This window comes from Anopheles funestus, chromosome X, assembly GCF_943734845.2.
Source record: "Anopheles funestus chromosome X, idAnoFuneDA-416_04, whole genome shotgun sequence".
In the NCBI taxonomy this organism is placed as follows: domain Eukaryota; kingdom Metazoa; phylum Arthropoda; class Insecta; order Diptera; family Culicidae; genus Anopheles; species Anopheles funestus.
In genome coordinates, this window is record NC_064597.1 from 10,126,005 (window position 1) to 10,150,859 (window position 24,855).

The 24,855-nt window shown below is 40.6% G+C and overlaps 2 protein-coding genes across 10 annotated transcripts in view; one reads left to right on the forward strand and one right to left on the reverse strand.

The window, feature by feature from the left end:
- Nucleotides 1-24,855, forward strand: part of LOC125763302 (protein bunched, class 2/F/G isoform) — a 122,175-nt gene that overhangs the window by 9,938 nt on the left and 87,382 nt on the right. For 2 of the 5 annotated variants that reach the window (XM_049426252.1, XM_049426287.1), the window contains exons 1-2: nt 21,059-22,018; nt 22,243-23,246. In XM_049426252.1, the coding sequence (XP_049282209.1) occupies nt 22,863-23,246 (384 nt within the window). In that variant the 5' untranslated portion in view covers nt 21,059-22,018; nt 22,243-22,862. Of the gene's footprint in view, nt 1-21,058; nt 22,019-22,242; nt 23,247-24,855 lie in introns of those variants that run through there. The other 3 variants (XM_049426259.1, XM_049426270.1, XM_049426279.1) reach the window with 3 other exon arrangements.
- LOC125763467 (ubiquitin-conjugating enzyme E2-17 kDa) lies at nt 6,269-20,318 on the reverse strand. 5 transcript variants are annotated; one of them, XM_049426697.1, is made up of 6 exons: nt 20,187-20,318; nt 16,282-16,734; nt 12,087-12,150; nt 9,853-9,884; nt 8,901-9,084; nt 6,269-8,753 (listed from the first exon to the last, which is right to left on the reverse strand). In XM_049426697.1, exons 2-6 carry the CDS (start codon nt 16,303-16,305, stop codon nt 8,614-8,616), a joined length of 444 nt encoding a protein of 147 aa, XP_049282654.1. In that variant the 5' UTR covers nt 16,306-16,734; nt 20,187-20,318; the 3' UTR covers nt 6,269-8,613. The 5 variants fall into 5 exon arrangements, with proteins under 5 accessions (XP_049282654.1, XP_049282679.1, XP_049282688.1 ...); XM_049426722.1 differs by lacking the exon at nt 20,187-20,318 and adding an exon at nt 19,783-19,802; XM_049426731.1 differs by lacking the exon at nt 20,187-20,318 and adding an exon at nt 19,643-19,755.

Consider the following 24,855-nt stretch of genomic DNA (forward strand, 5'->3'; position numbering starts at 1 on the left):
ATTTACAGTAACTTTAAGTTATTTGTGTTGTTATTTTTTTTTCTTCAGTAGAGTAACACAGGAGGAATTCCAGGAATTCTAATAACTCCAGGAATTCTAACAACTCTAGTCCAGGAATTCTAACAAACTCATCAGCATACAATTTTGCAGTGTTGAAATCCATTGGGTCTTTTCAGACACTCATCTTCCTACTATGAATTGAATTCATCATCTGTATTGCATCTTGCTTCTATAATAATATCTGATTCGCTTTTGAATTCGTATCCAGGATAATTATAATCTATTAGTATCCACTCCTCTACGCTTTCCTCGAGAACTAAAACCCAAGAACTCCTCCCTCCCAAGAACCCTCGAGAATTCAACTAAAAAACATGATAGTTCTTGAAGATCCTTCCGTTTGTTAGTTTATACAATCCTTCAATTTCTTCAAAATCATTCTTCTAATATTGACCAACAGCTACAAACTCTTGTAAAATATTATATCAAGATCGAAGTAGAGTTACATCTGGAACATTCTCCCAAGACTTAGTCAATGAAAATATGGCAACAAAAGTCATTTTTACAGAAATCTATTACTCTAGTAGACAGTGTATACATGCGTGTACGTCTTGTTCCCTAGAAAGTTACTTAGTTTTTTCAAAATAAACATGGCGGGATAAGATAAGAAGCTGTCATTTCAGAAGCTGCACGGATAATGGGAAAGCCGGATAAAAGGTACCCGGATAATCGACGCTCCACAATATTTAGAAAGTTTCAAGGCCGACATTTTGTGTTTTATTATTATTTTTTTTTTGAAAAATTCTTTGCAATGGACAATTTTCAAAGATAAGCATAAGCTGGATCATGATCACCGTCGTGAAGTATAAATAATAAATCTAAACATGCATAAGTCACTAGTTTGAATCTTTTCAGTGCTTTTAGTGTTAGTATTTAAGTACTTAATGAAGTTGTAAAATTATTCGAACATTATTATGCTGAAATATCGGAAAAAGATTATTAAAGTACAACATAACATTTAAACATAAAACAATTAAATTGTCTCATCAAGAAAAAATATTTTATTCACCTGCATATTCGCAACTAAACTGAACGTTACTGTGTTTGCTGAGAGTGAGACACTCCACTCAACGCGATCGACTGAGAGTGTGGGCTCTGGAAGTAGCGAGCATAAAACGAGACTCAACCGTGTAGAAATTGGCGGTTTCGTGTGGAAGTTGAAATAATCACCACACAATCATGCGGTTGGGGTCAGGTGAAACTTGTTGAAATTGTTGTAAACATTTTGTGTGTTTTTTTTTTGTTTCCCCAACCCCTACGTTTGTATTGAATGTTTTGTAACATTTACATCTGGTGGAGATAAAAACAATACAACTGAAGCAATTATGTGTTGTAACTAATTTGAAATGAATCTTTTCCGACGGCGAGAGGGTTAGTTTCGTTGTCAATTTTCTTTAGAAATTGTTTGGAAATACAATAGCAGCAAGAATTTTAAATAAAAGCAACATATTGAGATTAGGTCTATGATACAATCAATAACCATTCTTTTAAAAAAAAACTTTCTCGACTAATGTATCTTTCGACTTTAAACAATTAATACTCTAGACTGGACTCTCTTCTTTTACTAGTTATTAAACCTGATTATAATCTCGTTTATAGACCACATTGGGACGCACAAAACAAATGTAAGATGTGAGTCTTAAATGCAAATAACCAACTCGTCTCGTTTGTTGTAATAATTTCTATTTCAATTTCGGATTTTGTATTTTTTCAACTTGAAAAAATCGAAATAGAAAAATTAAAAAAGAAAAAATAAAAAATCTAAATAGAAAAAATGATCATAAAGTAAAAAGTTAATGTGCTAAAATAAATCATTACTAATTAATTAAACTTAAAAGAAAAAAAACAATTAGAGCTATATCACTTTCTGGTCGGGTTTCCTTCTGTTTATTTTAATTTAAATTCAATTTGACTTATAGAAAAAAAAACACGATTCATATCATTTTTCTGATTTTGTTCGAGCCCTTTTCTTCCCCTTTTCTTTTCACTTACTTCTCTCTCCTTCTCTCGTTCTCTCTCGCTCTCTATCTATTTCACTTGCTTTCTTCCCTTCATTACTCGTTCTCGTTTACGCAGCTTGTATTTTGCCTGTTTGTTTTTTTCTTGTTGTTGTTGTTGTTAGTTTTGTTTTGCCTCCTGTTGTTCCGGCTTTAACAACCCTACACACGTACCCTTTTCACAATATAAGAGACGTACAGCGTACATACCATCACACCATACACACACCCACACTACTAAGCCTATCAATTACCACCGAGCCTGTGTATGAAGGTTTTTGTTTTATTCTTTTCTTCTTTTTTTCCTTTCCCTGTCGATGAAGGGAAACGGGGTGGGGGAAAGGAGAGACCAGCGAAGGTTAGAAGGAAATGGGGAGGTAGGGGATAGTTCATTACTATTTCGACAGATGGTTGTTGTTCCCTGACGGATGGTTCACTACATAGCTGTTATCTATCCCGATTCCCCCATCCATGCTTCTTTTTTGTTCTTCTTGTTTTTTTGTTGCATCAACCATATTGAATTATGCAGCATTTTTAAGTTGCAATTAGTTTGCCTTCATCCTTGCTACTCCTCCCCTCCCCTAATCCCCCCCCTCCTATCCGGCCATTTGCTTCATCTGGCCTATGGTAGTGACCCTTTGGTTTTCCTTCGCAGTAGTAGTTAGTAGTTTGTGGCATAAGTGCATTACCATTCCACTATGGCGGTTTAGTGCTGGGTTGTATGAACGCCTAAAGGTATGCAATATTCCGTTTTTAAATCGCCAGTCACTCCTCCATTGGCCACGGTGGCAAGGGGAAAGTGAGATTAGAAGAAGGGAAAGGGAAGGAAAAGGGACCGGGAGAGAGAGAGAGAGAGGGGGGGGGGGGGGAATAGTGGACTTTCGAGTGTCCACACACTTTTTAAGACTGTAAGTTGCATACTTTCAGGCGTACCGAACCCTAGCCACACTAACAGCGGAATAGTGTCAAGAGGAGCTGTAATAAATACACTTACATGGTTCGATTGTGTTTTGTTTTCCCTTTTTTTGTTTGTTTGTTTGTTTTGCTATGACTTGTTAATTGTATTTTATATAGCTTGTTTGATTACTTAACCTTCCATATTCATCCTGGTAGCATTCCCTTCTCATCTTCGTTGGGCAACAAATAGTTTGTATGTTTTTGTTTTTTTTGCTTCTTCTTCTCCCGCTTTTTGCTCTTTGTTGCACACACACACACCTAGCAGCATCATCATTGTTCGCAGCACTGTATCACACATTCTGTTTTTATTTTCTTCTTCGTTTTTGCAGCAATGGGTTGGAAATATGGTTTAGCTGTCTGTTTTTTTTTTGTTGCTTACTATGCGATAAAGTTAAGCGCACACCTCCCCCAAAAAGTTAGTTGCATCTGTTTAATATGTTTCGCTTTTTTGTATCTTTTTTTTGTTTGTTTTGCTTCTTTTATTTGGAGGAGAATATTCATCATCATCCTAGCGCGCGCGCCACAACACCTTCTCCATTACACCATTATCCACTGACCGGTACTAGGTTTATTTGTTTGCTAAAAGATTAAACGTTTAGTATGTGAATTGTATTACTTTTTTTTTGTTCTTGCTTTGCTTGATTTATGTATTTCCGTATCATCGTATGTTTGCATGTTATTTTTTTTTTTTGTTTTGTTATCTGCCATTTTGCTCTACTTCTCCAGGTATATATGGTTTATAACGTTACTAGGCGCAAAAGTAGTAGAAGTTAACCAGACGCTAAGACGACGAACGTAAGGGAAAAAAACACAAAATACTACAAAAAAATGGGGATCGATACAAAACAATCGATATTTTGTATGTTGGAAAATAAAATAAGAGTTGCCTGGTGCATACACACACAAACACACACACTTCGATAACCGCATAACGCATAACGAGTGTGTAAGGTATAAGTCGTAGTTGTGTGTGTGTCGTTGTTCTGATTTGAGTTCGTAAATTAACCAAACAAACAAAAAAGCGTTAGTTTGAATCACGGACAGCCCCTCAAAGGCCCCTCTTTATTGCAATCAGTGTTGTGTAATATTATATATTTTTTTATATTGCAATACAACGCAAATCAAGTCTCTCGGGTTCGCTTTTTTAAGTCTGTGTTACTTGTTAATAATTCGCCCCAAAACCATTATCCGTTCAAAAACACATCGCAAAAGAAAAAAGGAAAGCATTTCTTATAGCACATAATTGTTCTCTCCAGCGTCTCTCCAGGTTATAAATGTAATGTCTCGCATTTACTACTTAAGGAGCAATCGGTGTGGGGGGAGGGCGGAGGGGTGGGTCTTGTTGGCGCGAAAAAAGCAATATTCATTGTAACACACGGTAATAAATTGTAATTTAATCTCATCGTCTGTTTCCCGACTCTATGGCGATACCATCATACGGTTCGGCAAAATCAAAACTCATTTTAATTCATTTGGAAAAATGCAAATTCTTCGATCACTGCTGCACCGGGGGTAGAGGCACCAAAACAAAAATTGGATCTTGTTTCCAAACCAAAAAACAGGGGAGATTACTACCATTTACAACATTATGATTTACCTAGTTTAAGTACAAATTTTAGGATTCATTAATAAACGATAGAAAGATAGAAAAATTCTGCTTTAAACCAAAAATACCAAATAATAGTTCAAACACATCAAAATACATGCACAATTCCAGCACGTATGTGTTTTTGTTAAAAAAAAAGAGTACAATCCAATATAAATTTGTTCTCTCTCTATCTCTCTTTCCCTCTCGTTATTGTTGCTTTTAAAAAAATTACCAAATTTCACTAAAAATGCTATTCATTCTTCTCACTGCTTACACATCACCCCCATATGCGTCCAAACCTTTGCTTAGCAGAGGCTTTTGCACATCGATGGAAATGATTTCCACGCATTTCCCATCAATTAAAGGAAGTATTTGCTTGATAGTAACTGCCACTCAGAATCCATCGCACGAACCGGGTGTGTGGGCAGTGGGGGGGGAGGGAAGTGTAACCAACTAGCTGTTAGAAAAGAATTTAATTTTTGCCATTAAAAAAAAAATATTTGCTAACATAAATATGATTGTTATTGATCTATTTCCACTGTGCTGTTGTTCATATTATTACTTACTTACATATCTAAGGGTGGTTTGCTTGATTCTTTTTCTTTTTGTTGTTTAAACCGATAATAAAAATAAGTAATTTTACACGAGAGTCGAACGTGTTGGGTCGTACGGGGCAAGTCACTTTTACGCAACACAATCAATGTCTACACTCTCAAAGTGGCATTTTTTTCGTTTTGTTGTATGTTTGCAAAACTGTTCACGCGACTTCACAAACGCTTCTTGCTAATATAGAGAGAAACAAAAACCAAAAAGTCGAAAAAAAAGACACGAACAAGTCAATCAAGAATGGCATTTAGAGCAAAGAAAAGCGCGAACAAAGCTATCCCGTCTTGCGCATCAACCTAAAGGATGATGTTGCAGCAAACGTAAGCGAAAAGTCTCCTTTCCTGGTTCGCGTAACGCATTACACACACCCACACTTCGGTATAGTGCCATTGCAAATCGGTCTATCGTGTATGCAGTGGTAAGGGGGGAGTGGGAAAAAGAGTTAAAAAGGATTCGGAAAAATTTAAAACTTTGCAAATAATAATTCAAACATACAAAAAAAACATAATAAAAACCTAAAAAAAAAACAAAAATATAACATACTGGGAAACGGATCGGGCTTGTATGGAGATGTGGGATGTGAGAAACGAAAACGAAAACACACCATTGATTTTACGTGTAATATATATGTAATTACTCCTTTCCTTTGCATTTGTATTTATCCTGCACTAGATTTTCTTCTCTTCTTTTTTTCGTCTAGCTGATTTTTTGTGTTTTTAATTCTGTTTTGTGTGCTAACACGCCAGTAATGCAGTTTTTCTGTTTTCTTTTCTTTATATCTCACCTAAAACTCGTCACATTTTGCCTTCTTTTTTTTGTTTCTTTTCTTTTCTCTCTCACTCTCTCTCTCTCTCTTTCTAAACCCCATCATCAGTTAATAATTCTACTTGGCTGTTATTTTTGCCTCCCTTTCTTTTAATGTGGTTTGTGCGCTCACATCCATCAAAAAGGGAGCGAATAATATATGCTGTGTGTTTTGTTTGTTTTTTTTTTTTGTTTCGCTTTTCTGTTTTGTAGTATGTAACAGACCTCTTTTTTTACGTCTTCGCAACCCCTTTTTGCCTTTTTTTGTCTCTCGTGTGAACTTTTTTTATTCCTGCCGGGAAGTGGATCTTAACACTAGAACTTAGATGGGGACCAATCACTGTGACCGGTACCAACACACGCTTCCTTTCTAATCACATTAAATGTTTTTGGGGGGAGTTAAACAAACTCTACTACAAAATCCGATCCGGACCGATCCGGAGAGGTTTGTCGGTTTGTCGAGCAAAAGAAGAAACAAATTCTACCGTTTGTTGATACGATCGCACATTTACATATCTACTCTATTGCTAATAGAGGAACTCCAAAATACATTTCCACATAATTCAGCTGATCGAAAATTTCGAAAAAAAAATTACAATAAACGCTTTAAAAACGCTTAGTACGTTCTAGTGTTAATATCTTGACGGTCTTTTTGTCTCTCGGCTGGATGTTTTTTTCCCTCTTCTTCTTCTACTTCGCGGCAGCTTATTCTTTACCTTGTCTCATTTAGGGAGCAATATGGGAGGTTCATTGATGCAAACACACACACACACATCACCGCATCCAGTAGTGGTTGTAATAGGCTTTTTTGCCCCCCGTTGTTTACAAAATGCCTTTTCCGCAATTTGTGTGTGTGTGTGCATCAAACACACACAATACATACATACACACACACACATACATATCCATTGGTTTGGACCAGAAATGGGAGGACGAGAGCAGGTATCTATCCAAGCACGCTCATCTGTTTTAATGATATTTTATTTTTTTGTTGTAATTTCTGCACTCCTGAATTTCGATCTAATTTTCCCAATGAAAAAAAAAGCAAACCAAACATATTGAAAGGGAATTTCCCGTCGCCAGCGCCGGTAGCTGTGTTTTGTAATGTGTACTAACGTTTGTCTCCAGCTATTGGGGGTTTCTTTGCGCTAGCAGAACCATTCTATCCAAATATTGAAGTTTGTTGAAAAGCGAATTCGTGCCGAAATGGGAAGGCAATGTGTTTGAAGTGTTTTAAGTTTTAAGCAATGTGTTTTTGTTCCTGTCATTGTAAATACCCTGTTAACGCGCCTATAACGTAATTATAACCTGTGATTATAACGACTGCCATCATTCTACTACTCCCTTCCTCTCTCTCTCTCTCTCTCAACTCATTTGTTTGTTTTTCTTCCCTTCCTTCGCTCCTGTTCCCTGGCTCAAGATCTAAATTTCGCGTCCGGCGGGGTACACAGATTTTGGGCTGATCAGTTGTTGTTTGCTTTATCACACAAAACTAGAGAAAAGCTTTCGTGGTTCGTGTGAAGGAAAATGAGTTTCCAAAAAAAAATGAACAGGTATTTTGCTGTACTATTGGTAGTAAAACCAATGCTAATTTTGTTGTGTTCGCATATTGTTTTGCGCACTAGAAATTTCAGCGTTTTTTCATTGTACAATGTTACACAGATTTGTAACATCCAACAAAAACCAATATTGCAATTTGTACCAAATGTGTGTTAATCTTGGCTTCCTGTTTTTGGGGGCGCGGCTACGCCAGTACGTGGGGGGGGGGCGACGGGAAAACTTCTTAAAAATGTAAATGTAAATGAATCTATGTGTAAAAAAAGCGGTAATCTAAAACTGAGTAGCGGTAGGTGCGAAATTTTGACAGCAAATTGTGTTGGTGGTGCTGCCAATGCAGGAGCAGCAGCCTTTGCCCTCGGTCGGCAACATTGATGGTGGTTGCGGCTGTTGAACAAAACCACCGCCGCCACTACCGTGCTGGACGATGAGCTTCCAGTAGCATCGTGCCAACGGCATACCGACGCCTGCGTAACGGTAGTAAGGGATAGTAATATTATTGCTGTCGTTACTGTGGATGGTGTTGTGGTGTTGGTCAGTAAATGTAAGGTTACGTTCAGCGCCCTGTCTCTTCGTCTCGCTGCCGGTTCTATTGCGTTGATGTTTATAGAACGGTAATATGCTGTTTCGGTGTTGGTTCAGCATACAACGGCAGCGTTGCTGACAGCAGTTTGCGTAGTGATGCTTAATGGAACCACCGGTTGAGCTGCCGGTCGCGTACCAGTACTCCATGACCATGTTGTGCACCGTTGCAATAGTATTTTTCTGTGGTTTTTGCTGTTGCTGCTGCTGCTGCTGCTGTTGCAGTTGTTTGTGATACTGCAAGCGCACACTATTGTTGCTGTTACTGCGAATTTTGATGATGCTACCTCTATCGATACCGTCCCAGGACTGCTTCTGCTTCTTCCTACAACCATCATACTGGCTGATGTTTTTGCTGCTGGTGTTGTTGCGCGGATAGTGGATGGTAAACTGCACGCTGCTGCTCGTATGTTTGTCGTTCGTGTAGGTGTAGGGTTTACGTAGCAATGTTTCGTCTGGAACGCATCACATAGCATACTTTCTTGTCCATTCCCGGGCAAGTTCATTATATTTTTCCCGATCGGTTTTATATATTCTGGCGATCTCCGGCACCAGTGGGTCGTCGGGGTTGGGATCACACAACAGAGAGCAGATGGACAACAACACTATAATTATGTGTCGGAAAAAAAAGAAGAAGGGCCCCAGAAGGGTGGGGAGGTAAAAATATGTTTGTAGTAAATTAATGCTACCATTCTGTACACTAGGCGCTATAAATAAATGTCCGTTACGGAGTGCGAAATGATCATACATACCCTTTGAAATTGTCAGGGCAGGAGACCATTGAGATCTTAATATATCCAGACAGATCGACCCGTTGCTGTTGATGTTTGGATGATATATACGTGTCGTAAAAGCCACTTTTGGTGGTTTGAATGGGTAGTCTGTTGGGAAATGTATTGTTAAGAAAAATACGCCTCCCTGGTACGGACTGTCTGGCTGCAAGTTGCAAAGAGGAAAAGAAATACGTCGAATTAGTACAAAACTATTTATTGTATAAAAATAAGAAGAAAAAAAAACAAAAAGATAATCAAACACTAATGAAGATTATCTATGTATATTGCGATGTAATATGGCTTCACTTGCTTTTTTGAATTTAAATTAACCAAAGTTAATTTTTCGCCTCTGATCGTATCTAAATGCATCAGGCACACTTCTATGCATTTCATTTATTAACGTGACTTCCTGTCATAATATCTTCCCTAATTAAACCATGCTTTCATATTAGTACACCATATGATTGTGGAATAGAAATGACTACAAAGGAAAAATTCGCACTACGGCGTGTGTATAGAAACACATGAAAACAATCAACATACAAGAACGGCAAAAAAACAATCACAATGCACAGAGAGAGAGGAGGTCGATTGCGGGTATCGATTGTCCTATAAATAGTACCGCACGATCAGCATACTACGGAAAGATCTACCCACAATTCGCCCCATATCATTCCACGTGGGTTCGCACGACAACGTAATTTAAAACCGCAAAAAACTCATACAAGCTCGCTACGAAAATAAACTGCATATAGTGCAAAGTAGCAGAAAAGAAAGAACATTGTGCGACGATGTCATGCTGTGCATGTGTGTTGGTTGTGATTAGCGGAAGCGGAAGCGACACCCATGAGCAGATGCGTTTTTTTGCATCCTGGTTTTTTTTGGCCTTTTCCTACATCGCACATTGCACTCGTTGCGTTGGCTCACTTACCGGGCCCATGATCGTTGCCTGCCAGTGGAACACTAGAATAGAAGAAAAGGAAATAAGTTAATGTTTGATCTGCTTTGAAAAAAATAAGATGAAACAATAAAAAGAACACATCACGTGGTCATGATTTTGGTTGCAGAGGATATGTATGTTTTGTAATTTAAAAATATGCATTCATTCATATTACATTCTTTTTTCTATTTTTTCTATTAATTATCAAAAAAAATCTGATTTCATTTAAATAAAGCGATAAGTAATTTTAACATGTTGAAGTTAAAAAAAATAAAATCATCACTTCAAGATATCTCGATTATTTTTTTTCATGAAGCAATATTCCCAATTTATGACTTCAATAACTGTGAGATGCAGTTTTCATTTTGAACACTTTGCATAAAATGCAATCGTTTTACCCATAACTAAATTCTATCATTGACGAAGAATCATATCTCATCGTGAAATTTGGAAAGCAAAGTACATATAGGTGATCTTTTTAATTGTCATATTCAAAAATTTAAAGAATTATAAGTAAGGACACTTCACTTCCGTTCTCTCTCTCTCTCTCTCTCTCTCTCTCTCTTTCTCTCTCTCTCTCTCTCGTCCACAGTCATATTTCTACTAACTCAAACACACACCCGAGGAGAACAACTAAATGCAAGAATGTCTAAAACTCGGTGGGTCGTGTTAGGTCAGGGCCGCTAGAACGAGAGAAGGCAACCCGACACACTCAGTTGGTGTGCTCAGTTTTATAGCCATCTTTTTAGCACCTTCCTTGTTGGGCCAGTGGGTAAAGAAAAACGGGAAGTTGCATGTTCTCGCTAGTGTGCGCAGACGCATCTGAAACTAGCCACACACACACACAGTTACACAGGCGGGAGAGACAGTGAAGGAAGTTATGAGAACGATATAAAATAAGAACGTCATACACCTTTGCCATCGCCTTACACTTGGTGGTGGCATTGATTGCAAGGGTTAGGACGGACTGAACATCCCAGGGTTTGCATTAGAGCAAACCACCCTAAGACCTAAGGGCCTAATATCACACGTGTGGAGTGATTACAGCACGCTCAACTCTAATCCCAACCTTTCACAGATAGTATTGGAAAATTTGCTTTAAATGTTTTGTCCAAAAGAGTTGTTAATCATTAAGACGATGCATTTTTAGGCACTTTTTGTGCATTTTTTTTAAATTTCTTGAGTCGTGAAAAAGGGGCTTTTATGAACCTATCATAATGATCAAATGATCGTATTTATTGTAAAAATACTATAAAAATTAATGTGAATTTTGGAAAAAGCAATATTTATCAATCATTTTCAATTAACACATCAATCGTAATGATAGTGTAGCATTTCAAAACTACAATTTTGATGACACAGTTAAGTACGGGGTACATGTTAAGCCGAGCGTCAACTGGTCTAGTTTTATCTATCTTCATGATCAAGTTTTCTTCATTAAACCACGAGTGTGTGTTTATATGTGGTGTAACGCACACCGCGAACAGATAGATAAGATAAGGTTTTGTCTTTGCTGTGCGTGTTATATATATTTCCCCTTCATTCCAGTAAAATTTATTCCCATGTTCTCACTATGGAAACCACCATGTGGTTTGTGCTCTTACTGGGGTAACTACATACATTTCAAATTAAAAAAGACTGCCTATACTATCCCTGGATGTAATGCAATATAATGAAACGCGAAGAGTTTTCTTTTGCTTTGCTTAAATTAATACACTTTGTGGAATGTTTGACAAAAGTGACAGAAGACTTATTGCGAAAAAGGTAACCGTATAGACCAGTTGCCTTTGCTACAAGGCAACGATTCGAATGGAATATGGTACCGGGGGTCCTGTCGTATTAATGGATACAAATAAGAAGCTCTTAAAAAAGCACCCGGGGTACGGAAGCGATAATCAATTGAGCAAATAATTTACACATTCGTCGGAGACGCCATTTCTTGGACCCTTTGTTGTGCGCGTTTCATATTTCTTTGTTCCGTTGGGTTTCAACAACAAAAAAAAGTAATCTTTGCAACATGTCAATAGTTTAAAAACAAACGTATATATCCTTGCTTGTATTCTTTGTATTATTGTATATGTATCTTGCATATATTCTACTGGATACCATCGTCTCGAACGAAAGTTCACAGCACCCTCCACAACCTAATCCTTTCATTCCGTTAAGCAAAACACGTGAGCGATTCGAGAATAGGACGTGGTGAGTTGTTGTTTTTTTTTACTTACAATCATCGCCGACTGGTCCGGCTGAACATTGTGCTGGTGGGTCCCTCCCCAAGTCTTGTAATTCCTGTGTACAGTTTGGCAGGATGTGCAGAGCCACGTGCGGGAACGATTGAAACAAATTATAGAAAGAGAGAAAGATAAAGAAGAAGCATATTAGTTATATTGTACGGATATTTATTGTTTACCCCCTGTCGAGAAGGTAAAGTATATAAAGCTTTAGTTTAGATATTAAGTTTCATTTAAATCATACAACAAAATAAAAACCAACTTTGTGGGCGCATTTCACGCACTTTCACGCCACGCAATGAACCAGCGGGGCCGCGCACCACCAACTCTGGTGTTGGTGGATTTTTTGAGAAATAGGTGTACAAACGCACCGTGTGTACACGTCGATTCGGAACCGGCAATAATATCGTTTTGCGAGCCAGCCGCGCAAGATGATGAAAATGCGCCGAGTTCTGGTCCGCATTTCTAACGGGGCTAAAAATAATATTCTATTTGGCCTTTCTAGCATGTGCGTGTGCGCGCGTAACACGTTTCGGTGGGTTTTAGGTGTTTTTTTTCCTTTCCTTCTTTTTCGCCCCCCCTATTCAGCGACGTAAGTTTACCACAAGGAGATGTTCCGCATGTGAAATGAAGGGAAAATTCAAGCAGCTCCCTCCTCCTGGAAGGCGCTGTGGGTGTGTGTTGTCGGGGGCTGATGTGCTACCGAGAAATATGATGATCTACCTTTACGCGCATTAGTATTAATGATTAATCATTAAAGCATCCCTTTCTGCTAAATAAACCCATGCGTGTTACAGAGACATTTTGCTATATTCCCTATTGGAATTGGTTGAATCGTAAATAGTGCAAATATTAATTGCTCTAAGTGTCCCTATGTAAAAGGCCACTACTATTATGGGGGAGATGCGAGAAGATCGCATCGTTTAAGAGTGTGCCGCATTTCGCTAATCGTTACAAGCAAAAGGACACAACAGCACACAAGTACGCAGTGTGGCAAACTGTCACCCACTGCCCGGCTGCGTGGTAGTTTTCCACAAAGGGCCATATAATTGGCGAAACGACCACCCCGGCAAAAGATATCCTTTTTTTCCCCCAACCTATAGGAAGCTTTATGTCCCTCTTCTTCTCTTACCAACGCTTGCTTCGTAGAAATATGCAACGCTAATCAGCATTTCAATTACACCCAGAGGAAAACAACCATCAACAGCGCGAGACAATGCGATGGGGGTGGTGAGGTTCAATTGAATGGAATTTTTCTTCACGAAAATGTACTTCCATTACCTCTTACAAGCAATAACAACATTTAACGAGTTCCGGGTAATAATTATCTGTTGACTATATTTAAATGTTTTTTTTTAAATTTATTCTCAGAACAACATAAAGGTCATGCAATTTGAAACTATAAAATAAAAGCAATTTGCTAAATTGGCTCCTTGCATATATAAATGATTCTTTATGAAGTTCAATTCCTTCTTTTACAGTTCCAGTTTATTTCAATAATCTTCAGCTGTAACTGAAGTATTTACTTGAGTGGTTAAGATATCGCCACAGAGTTGGGGGTGGTTTTTGACTAGACAGAAGAAGAAGAGGTAAAAATGGAATCTATCCTGGGCAAAGGGAAGGCCACTCCGGATCAGGATACATTTATTTCAAGTATCTTTAGAGCTTATCGAATGAGCATCCAATGATGGAAAGGTGTTCATAAAACGCTCTTTTCACTGGCATCTTTACGTGTGGAGTACGAAATCACACACACACACACTATCCATCTCTCTTGTACGGTGTTCCACCATAAGGGCATGATAGGGATTACTGATGGGGTCATAAGGAAACGGGACGATATAGAATGGATTGCCCCATCTGACACGAGAAAAGTATGTGCAATGGTCACATTTTTCTCTCTTGCCCGGTTGATTTTACTACACAATCTCTCTCTCTCTTTATCTCTCTTCTTGCGACGAGTTGGTCTTGTTTTCATGCTGCTGTTCTCTCGTGGTTTGCCGTTTCGTTTTTGCTTAGTGCCTGCGAAGGCATGCGGAAAGAGAACAGAAGAGAAGGGCCGAAAGGGCGGAAAAGGGAAGGGCGAGTTCATGGTCCATGGTCGCCCGCCACCTAAAATACCCTTGAAAGGAAAGATGTTTCCCTTAAAGGATATACACACTGCCGGTATTGAATGCAACATTCACGTTCATCAACACATGATCATGAGAGCAGAGGGGGGGAAGCACAACACAGTCTCTCGAAAACCACTGTGTGGGAAAATAAGATTAAAAACAAAACAACAAAAAAAGGCACTCCCCCACCCCTTCTAAGGACAATTCTCACGGTAAGGGCCACACCGCATCGCAAAATGAAAGCCTCGCGCGAATCGCGGGGTATGTGTGTGTGTGTGTGTGTGTGTGTGTGTGTGTGTCGTTTACTCTCATATGCTCTATCCATCCCGTTCACTCTGTCCCGGGACCGTGTACGGCGAACATCGTTTTGCTTTCTCGCTCTGGCGCGCACCGCATTTTCGATCGGTCTTTGCGCGGTGTCTCGCTTTGTCGCGTCGTTGGCTTCGATTTTTCATGCCCGAATCATGGGCTCTCCGCAATGCCAGTGTTGTGTGTGGCACGTAACGTAGCTCCTTCAAACGGGTGTTTGCCGCGTACACCCCCGAACGGTGGCCATGGTGTACAGGGTGGAAAAAGGCCTCGCTTTCTAGCTTCTTCACGAACGTCACAAACCATTGGCAGGTGTCCCATGATGACGGCGGCTTTTCATGCACATCGGTTTTTATTTTCCAGCCCACACCTTCCAAATGAAAGAAAACTTCCAACCGTCCCACAACAAAGTATGTGAGTGTGTGTGTGTGTGTGGGGGGGCAAAAGATTGACCACATGTGGACGCACCATGGAATCAAAAACGGGAGCCCCCACACCGTTACCATTATTCTGCATACTCCACAACACGGATACATATTTCACGTATTTCGATCGTACACATTGTTGAGGTACGGAGCAAGTGCGGAGTACAAAAAAAACCAGAAATGTCCTCGGAACAGCCGGAAAATGGTTCACATAGTTTCATCACACACATATTCTCTTATCTTGGCTACACTACATACCGAGATGCGGTAAGTTCGGGACTGTGTGTGGACACATGACACCCCCGGTTATGGTTCCTCCCTAACCTAACCTCACACACTGATCGCGCTGCTGATGAGACACAAACAGCAAAGCAAATGCTGCTGTTGCACCTTTTTGAAGTTTTTATTATGATAATCCCAGGGGGGGAAGGGATTGGAAAGAGGGCGGAAAAAACAACTCTCATGACCATCATCATCAAGGCTTTCTTTTGCATTTTGCTTGCTTGCATCAACATTTTAAAAGCTAAACAAATTTATAAAAATAAAAAAAAGAAAGTGGATTGTCGTCTTGAGCATGTACTAGAAGGGGATGGGAATGAATCACAGTTGCGTATACACCAATTACGAAAAAAATTCCCGTTTCAGGGATCGATCACTAAAATCGATGATTAAAATTTTTTCCCAAATAACAAATAATTTGCTTCTCAAAGCAAAATATGACAGCTTGAATGGGAGACAAGGGTATTGGCACAATCTCTAACTTTAACATTCATTTACGTTAATAAGTTACACACGGAATTTGTTTCGAATCTCTCCAAATAGTGCTGACATGTTCAAATTAACATTCTTCTTGGCTTTTAACGACCTTACAGATCACGCCGGCCATTTCTGGCTTACTAGACTTATTTTTACCACATAGCCGGATAGTCAGTCCTTGCTACAGGGAGACGGTCCGGATGGAATTTGAACCCTAGTCCTGCCGCGTGGCCCGGCGCCGTTTATCACATACACCACCGGGCCCGCCCCGGTGATCAAAATAACATTATATTACTGTAAATAATATCGTACTGATCCATTCGAAGTACATTACACAATGGGATTACTTGGATGGTGCTGACTTTGGTGCACGCGAACTATTATCGGAGCCGGGTCGATTCATTACACTCATACGGTGTTGTTTTTCTAATGCATCGGATGAATGCGTCATGTACAAATACTACTGCTGTTAGGCTTTAGTAAAGTTATGCTATGTACAGTGTTATGTCTTAAATGTTAATGTTTTTGCGAGAACGAATTAATCTATCCGTTGAGCTGTAAGGTAAAAATTTAGCTTTAACGTACCTTGTTAATTCTTTTTAATGCCATCCTCGAATTATCTTATCCACACACGCACACACGTCCAAGGTAGAGATGCTTGTCCGCGAACCAAACAAAGGAGCGTTTTCCTATGAGAGTGTTGGGTATAGTTTGATTGACGGTCAGCACACGGGGGGGCCCAAATCGGCTTTCTAATTTGTTGATTGGTGATTACCACTAGCTGGCGGCTCTCTATTTGTCTATATCTGGCAGACCTGGCCTGTCCTTTTAACACGCGTACGCCGAAAAAGAGGCTCTCGAACTTTCCTTGCCTTTCCTTCGCGTTCGAGCGACACACCGGGAAATCTTCGGTTGTATTACTGCGATAAATTGTTGCTCGTTGCCAAAGGAAATCGCTAACACCTTTTAATTTCCGCACGCGTGTGTGTAGTGTCTGTTCTCACACTAAAAAGGGGGTTCACTTCAGTTAAAAGGTCACTAAAAAAAACGAAGACGAAGAGATGGCGTCGAAAAGATGCATTCGCGGACGTATTCGCACCGAACAGCGAAGAATCAGGAAAGGGCGGCGGACACAGCAAACCCACAATGCGCCCAAATGGTGGTGTTGTAATAGTTGATGATCATGTCGATCCCGTGTTGTTGGTTGAAACCGGAAAAAGAAAAATAGAGATAATGAAATCAATTAGTAATGGATGTGTGTGGTATTGGATACAGATATTATTTTACACTATCACACAAATTCGCATGATTTCGATACGGCTAACTACAGATTCTTGTCACCCGGCCACTCTGCACTGATTCATGAATGGAATAGATTTATGTGGGTTCCTATGGATGCGCCAATGGACAGATTCTTATGGACCTAGTTTGACATAATCTCCATGGCGACGAAACAGAACGTCACGGAACGTAACATAACCTTACTCTTAACAGTACCATTTAGCTAGAACCTCTCTTCCGGGCGTAATTTTTTTTTGTAACCAAAGCAGCAAATGCGTTACAGCACGGTTCGGTGCTGAGCAATGGAGGAACATTTGGATCTTCTTCGCATACCGGAGAAATCAAACAAAGATTCTTCAGCCATTGGTTGTTAAACCGTGCACATCATTCACATGCGAATTGTTATAAAGGAGGAAACCAGAATGCATACGTAATTGATGGATTTTCTCATCTGTTTCAAGTGCTTGCATACTGAGGGCGTCACACAAATGGCAGATTACGGGATTTTCTTTTCCTGTGTGTTGAATTCCGAAAGCTTTTTTTCCTTTTTTCTTTGTAAAACAACTGACCTCTATAAATGTGAGTGTGTGTGGCTGTGTGTATGCGTAATTTGCGAAAGAGGACATGCACAATAGTTGGAAAAATTGGATTTTTAGAGCCAATGAAACAGAAAAACGTTGACACATCACACCACTCTTCTTCTTGCTCTTCTTTTTTCTTCCTCTATCTATGCTGCCCGACGCCTCTATTTCCCTGAAGTTTCCTTTTGTCCATCATCACAGCCCACTAGACAACTGCAGCCTACAAATGCGCTTCATTCCCTCCTTCCCTTGCCCCGCGACAACCCGTTACCCACACCTTCTTTCTTCCTAACCCTGCACATATTTCGCCATTCCGTACAGGAGAGCTCATAAAACAGCACGGAAAATTATGGTTTTCTGTTTCACTGATCCCGGAGACACTCGATGCTGTGTGTTATATTCCACTGAAAGGAATTACTTTTTTTTTTTGGTGTGAGCTAATACAGGGCGGCCATGTACGTGAAATGAAAAATTGATGAATTTGCTACTATTGTTGCTAACTACACACTTGGCTTCTTCGGTTTCGCCGTAATACAACGATAAAATATTCCTATTGTTCACTTACGGCTCTCGGAATACGGATGTTGGAGGAGCCCCAAAATATAGAATGGTGCCACCTCCTTTCCGTACAGAAATTCGATGAAACGTCCCTTCCGGGACAACGGCACCACTGGGCTTGGAATATTTAATCGACAAACTTCAATTTGCAGGTAAGAAAACGAATGAGAAACGAATTTTTTCGTATGAACCTTCTACTCTGCTGAACGTCTCAAAAGAGATTATCAAGATGGCTGCGCGCACTCAATGGCGACGATGACTGGGCTTGAAAGAGGCAGAGAAACGCATACAAGCATACAGTTGGATGGATTACACATACCACGAAGCGAAGAGACAGTTAGAGAAAGAGAGAGAGAGCGCGGAACCGCGAACGTAAAACATAGCCGTTCAACTGCTTGCACCAATACACTAACAGTGCCGCAGCATGTCAAAAAGCGAGCACCTACTCGAAAATGGCACACAGCTACTTGGCTGTGCCCGTTCAAACTATGCTTACCAAAAGCCGAACTTCTTGGCATCAACTGAACGAGTTTTCTCAGCGCAATTTGCGAAACTTTGCTGAAGGCTTCTTAACGGAACACACCAACTACACGAAATATAAAGGTTGCAAACTTTCGAGCTCGGAGGACGCGCCTATACAGAACACACAACATGGAACTAACCCGATTTAGAGAGAGAGAGATATGTTCCGTATTGCACAAAAGCAAAAGCAGTAAACGTCAAAATTTTCTCCCGAAAGAGTATTCAGTACTGGCCGTTTCGAGCATGAAACAAATATTCACGTGAATTTACAACGCTGCGTTCGATTCTTGGGCAACGAGTTTTTTTTGCTGCGAAGATGTAAATTTATCGCATTTATTAAAATTTGTTTAATTAAAACATAATCTCGGTATGGTTTTGCTACCGACCTGGCACACACATTCAGCAGATTATGTAGGGTTATGGCAATTTTAGCCAAATATCAAGTAACGCTTGAGGGATACATAAAGCGGCTAACAGGCTTCCATTTGCGATCGTGATTTTTCGACGAACGAACTTAATTGTTAGATGGTTCTATGAAATAAGAGGAACTCGTTGTACTGCCTTTTAAACTTAAAAAGAATTTTCGTTCCCAGAACTCGGGTGCTTCTGTATTTTCCATTTTATATATCAATTTCCTCTTTATTCATATCCTACATATTCGTAAGAAAAGAGAGAAAGTGTGACGCGCCGTGACACCGCCACCAACAAGAATGTGAACATTAGTTCCTGCTAATTCAATGCCGACCAACCAGACAGAACGAAACACAATAGATATGTACATTCGTGGGACGAACCCTTACTAGGGAACGATGGGTTGAACCTTTTTCGAGGAAAAAAAACACGAGGGAGACGAATGAAAATCTCCAGAAGGGAACGGAAATTGCATGTCAGATGCTTTCTTCGCCAGGTATTAACCTTAGGCTCAACAGGAAACTAGCCAACACGGGCTTTGGCTTTGAAGAAAGCAAATCAAGGTAAACACGTTTCACCGTTTAATTCACTACCTTTTTCGTAAGGGATTTTTACACTGATGATCTTCGCGATTTGTTCACGTCCGTAGACTACGGCAAAAAGAAAGATATGAAATTTGTCACACACCGCCAATCGCTAAAATAGCAAAAAAAAAACAAGAAAGCACATATACCTTCAACCAGCTGGCAAAACTGATAGACGAAATGGTAACGCAAAGACGTGACTTTCCCACAGAGTGCGCTTTCAAATAGCAAGAAAGGCATATGAACGCACACACACTCACACAAAAATAAATATATATATATACCCATTCGCGCATACTCACACGCCGAACGAAATCCGGTCGAAGAGAAAATGAGCAGAGCGATGAGAGAATGAGAGTGAGAGAGAAACCCCTTTTCGGCGGCGATGAAAATTTTATCTATCGCTTCCCTGTACCGGATGTTCTTTTTCACCTTTGGTTTGGTTTTTCATATAACTACACCGCACACATTTTCACACGGACAGATAGAAAGTAATAAATAGAACAAGTAATGATTGTCGATGAAACGAATGTATAATGCAATGTCGCAGTACCTTCAACGTAAAGCTGCCCTTCCGTTATGAGATCATCACAACCTCTCGACTGTTCGGCACGTTTCTTGAATTTCTTGCAGAAGCAGAAGGCAGCGAGCAGTTTATCCCGTTGGCATTTCCCCTACTCGATTTCTGTATACGTCCCCGTGTTCGAATGTCAAACTATTGACAGACTGTCTGTTCTGAGTTTAAAGTACATGAGGTTGCGGTTTGGCTCTAACAAAAAGCACTCACACACGGTACATTGATTCGGTAACTTTAAATTACAGCAAATGTTTTCCTGTCCAGCATGACAGCGGTTTGCAAATTTAATCATGCGAGCAGTTTTCTTCGTGAAATTGTAACATAAATGAGTTGTATAGGCGACCGAGAAACCAACCATTAAAACAATAATAAAGGGCAATTTAGATTATCGGCATCAAAAATGATATCGATCATAGATTTACATTTTAATGCCCACGGGCTTTTAGCGTAAAATATGCTCGAATGGCGTTCGAGCAGAAAATCTGGATTTCTGGCAACCAATTTCCTGTCAAAATACTCAATGCAAATTTGCTTCATTTAATTTTAAATTAAATCTGTAAATTATAAGGTTATTTAATTTAACCAACATTAATCTTTTCTTTATCAGGAAAAAGGACAAATAAATGATAAAAGGGCAGGATGCATCGGAAGAACACATTCCAAATTCATCCGTTGACAGATAATGAACGATGCAAGTGCTTTAGGTCATTATACACGAAGAAATTGTTTTCGTATTCGTTTTTAATATTTTATTGGCTTGGAATTTATTTTACAACTTTCTAATCGATTAATTAATTATAATATGTGACGCAATAATTGTTGCGTGAGGTTTTTATCCTAGAAGGATAATAAATAAATATTGACCGGAAGAATCGATCTTTCTTGAATCGAACTCTTTTGGATGAACTTGCATTCATTTGCTGTGAACTTAAACATCGATGAATAAATGCTTGTTCATCTCATTGCAGGATAGGCAATTTTAGTTGATTTGAAAAGCGAAATTGAACAAATCTAGGCATTTTCCAGTTCATCAATTGATTTAAAATGTTTGCGATATATTTTTAATTTTTGTTTGGATTTAATTGCTTGATCTGCGTTATCCGGCAATTGACATTTGACAAGTCCATACGTTTGACAGCGCACGGATAAACGAGAATCAGCCGTTGGAAATGGTGCCACAAGAGCGAACAGTTAAGCTGCTAAGGACCGATAAATCTTGAATTTTCTTTCGGTTGTTTGCCGTTTCCACGGCTACAGTGAGCGCAGGTGGTACTGTGCGATTTTCCAAGAAGCGGTACGAGTTTATAAGGAATTAAAATAATCGTAACAGGGTATCTGCATCACATCGGGGTTGTGTGCCGCGTCTGAACAGACTGTAGTGATGGAGAGAGTGTAATGAAAATAAACCTAGCCGAAACAGCAGCTGCCCATCATCATCGGTTGTGCATAAGAGTGTTTTCTATCCTCGCCGCCACATAGTCACCCCCCTTAGTTCTGCCCCACCCCACACGGGGGGGAGGGTTATGCCAGTACATCAGACAGTGGAAACACCAGACGTTTGGATGGGGTAAATCGGCAGCAATCACATTCACTTCATGTGCGTCTGCTAGATAGTTGCCCTGCGTTCAGGCAAGTAACTGGTGTTGCCAGCGAAAACGGCACACCACCGCATAGAAACCACCTGTCCCGTTGGAAAGATATAGTACAGGGAACCGCCTGGAAGTGAAATAGATTTGGCACTAGCGCGCTGGCATGTGTGTATGTGTGCTTTTCTTGCCCTCCCTCTTCACCAAGCTTCCCACCAAAAAGTAAGCGGCTAACGGAGTCAAGGATTTTCCAATTTCATTTTCCATCCCAAAAAACTTTTCCAACACGTCGTCGACCTTCCCGTGCTTGCAGTACATCAATGTTGATCTAGTTTTTTCTCTTTCTTTGTTTTCCTTCTTTTTCGGTACTGTTGCTGCCTGCTTACTACGTGCAAACGGAACCACCTAATACTGCTACATTCACACGTACATACACACAAATACAGGCAGCGTATGTACAAACCCATCTAACCTAGACGGTGGCAGCTGACAACGAGAAGATGATGGGAGGATGGAAAAAAGGAAATCACTAACCCGATAAACCGAACCGAACAAATCGTCGAATATAAAGCTAGCGTACAGCAAACAAAAAAAACAAACAAGAAGAGTCAAAATAACAAATCAAAAAACGGTCCAGCAGCAGCAGCAGCTTGGTGTGTGGTAAGGCCCGAAGATAATTGGACATCAACAGTGAGCCAGTGCGACCAGTGAAGCGTGTAGTGCATAGTGTGTTTCTGTGTGTGAATCGCGGTGTGTGTTTGTGTGTGCGTGTGTGTGTGATTAGTGAACAGTACTGGGAAATAGCCGTATTGGGGTACGGACAGCCAGTAGTTTCCCCCAACCGAAACGTAACCCCCCCCCGCTACAATTCGCAATCAAACATCCCTCCAATCATCCTAATCGTGCCAACGTGTTTGTACCGAAGAAGCACCACCACGGGGAAAACCCGGTTTGGCTGTTCGATTGGTCCGGCCAAACAATGCAGCCGGCGGTGGTTGCCATTGTCACTAGTTGGGTGAACCGTGTGCAGCATGACACCGGTAAATAGGGCCAAGCCGGAGGAAACATGTCCGATAACGAGCTCGACCGGACGCTCGTACCCCAGGAGCAATCGCTTGATTCCGTGCCCTATTCAACGCCACCGCTGGTACCGCCGGCCGGTGCCGGTCCCGATTCGTCCATCTCGACCATCGTCCCAACACTGCCCCACCGCAACCGGCTGGACGGTCGGTCGGACGGTGCGGAAACGGCGGCATTGGTGGCGTCGGCGGTGGAAACAGTGGTGGCCCCAGCAATCGGTGCCTTCGTACAGCCACATCCCGTACCGCAGCACCGGTTGCAGCTGTTCCGGTATCCGAATGCGTTCGCCCGACATCATCACCCGCCCGCCACAATCAACAAGCATGAGCCGAAGCGCGCCTGTACATCGCTTCCGCTCTACCTAAGCAAGGTAAGTTTCTGTCTATTTCCGAATGATCCTAACACCTTGTCTCGTTTCCATTGCAGTAAGTTTAAAGGCAGCGCCCTTGAATTTGCGTTTTTAAAAGCGTACGGTTGTTGAAATGCAAGATGTTCTACTGCCAGACGATCGATACCGATCCGGGGGGATGGGAAACGGTTTGAGGCGTAATGCAGTAACCAACAAAAAAAAGGAACAAAAAAAACCGCTCCCTCCAACGGAAACTGATCCGAGTTTTGTGGAGCCCGTTTCTCGTCGTCGTCATCGTGACTCCATCGAGTGTCACACGCCGACAATATCGACCGCAAACCTTCGGTTGTGGTTGTTTTTTTGCGCAAGATTGTAACCCGATTAGTGCAAACCCTGGGATTAGCATCTTTGCAATTGGTAGAAGAAGCAATGGATCGGCATTGGTACAGCCGGACAAAGTTAGGTTCATTTATTACTATTTTGTAAAATGTTTGCTTTATTTCATTTTAGCACCTCACATCTTCTGTACTGTTGGAATTTTGTCATGCAAATCTCGTTATATGCTTGCATATTGAGGAAAGGCGTACTAGGATGCACCCTCCACAGTATGAAAGGGGTTGAAAGAGCTATGGAAACGATGATTACCGAGGGAAAGGCCGCTTGCTTTATCACTTGGATGGTTTCGATAATCTTTAAATCCAGCAGCAGCCCTTTGAGCACGGTCTGTGCTAACAAAGTGGAAGTGGAAGTGCATCCCTTTAACACTGATGGATCCTTTTTTTATGTTTCGACACTAGCTTATCGATATAATGTTCAATAATCGACATGAGGTAGTAATATTTGCTTCGTACGCTGGTTTTCAGTGGCTTACGAGGTCGTGCCAAAGAAAAATCAATCGTCGCAACTTCAATCGCTCGCTGTGGAGTGATAATTTTGTCTAAGTACGTTCAGCATTTGTGTCTGCAAAACACGTCTGCTTAAAATTTATAATATTTTGTACCTAATTTTCTCCACTCTTGTCTTTGTACATTCCCGAATTTGCTAATAAACACTTCTCACGTTGAGTTGTTGTTTGTTTTGTATTGTCTTCTAGCCCCGGTGTACATTAATTAGACCGTACATTAGTTTTGGAGGCGATTTGCAATAATGGACATTATTCGATGGTGCAACACTGTCTTTTTTTTGCGCGTGTGTATGCGCGCCTCATCAATCTATCAGCCTTCGATTGTGAACCGATTGTGCTTGGTTGCGTCTTGGCAGATTGCGCGGCACACACACACACACACACGGTAAACTGTACAGTAGCTGTCATCCAATCGATAGCCGTATGTACCGGGCCGGCACGATGGTTCGCGCAACGATTTGGCTATTTTAATTGGATTTCGATGCAGACGCTGCAAAGCAACGGACGGTGTGAATTTTTTTTTTGTGAGACGGAGGCCGGAGGGGGCCGACCCTCTTGTTTTCTCACCTCTCCACAATGGCGGATTTGCAAAATGGGAAGGATTACACACCTGTAACGGTGGGCAGAAGTGAACAGCCGAGACACAAACCGTCTGTATGCAGTTTGTGCAGTTTCACTGTTTCACTTTTAAATGGAGTTTTTCTTTGTCCGGGTTTAAATAGTTCA

Coding starts and splice junctions, on each gene's coding strand:
- LOC125763467 (XM_049426697.1), bottom strand. CDS start 16,305: ATGGCATTAAAAAGAATTAACAAG. Junction 12,151..16,281: donor CATTAAAAAGAATTAACAAG/GTACGTTAAAGC, acceptor AACTGTACACAG/GAATTACAAGACTTGGGGAG. Junction 9,085..9,852: donor AGGCAACGATCATGGGCCCG/GTAAGTGAGCCA, acceptor TGCAACTTGCAG/CCAGACAGTCCGTACCAGGG.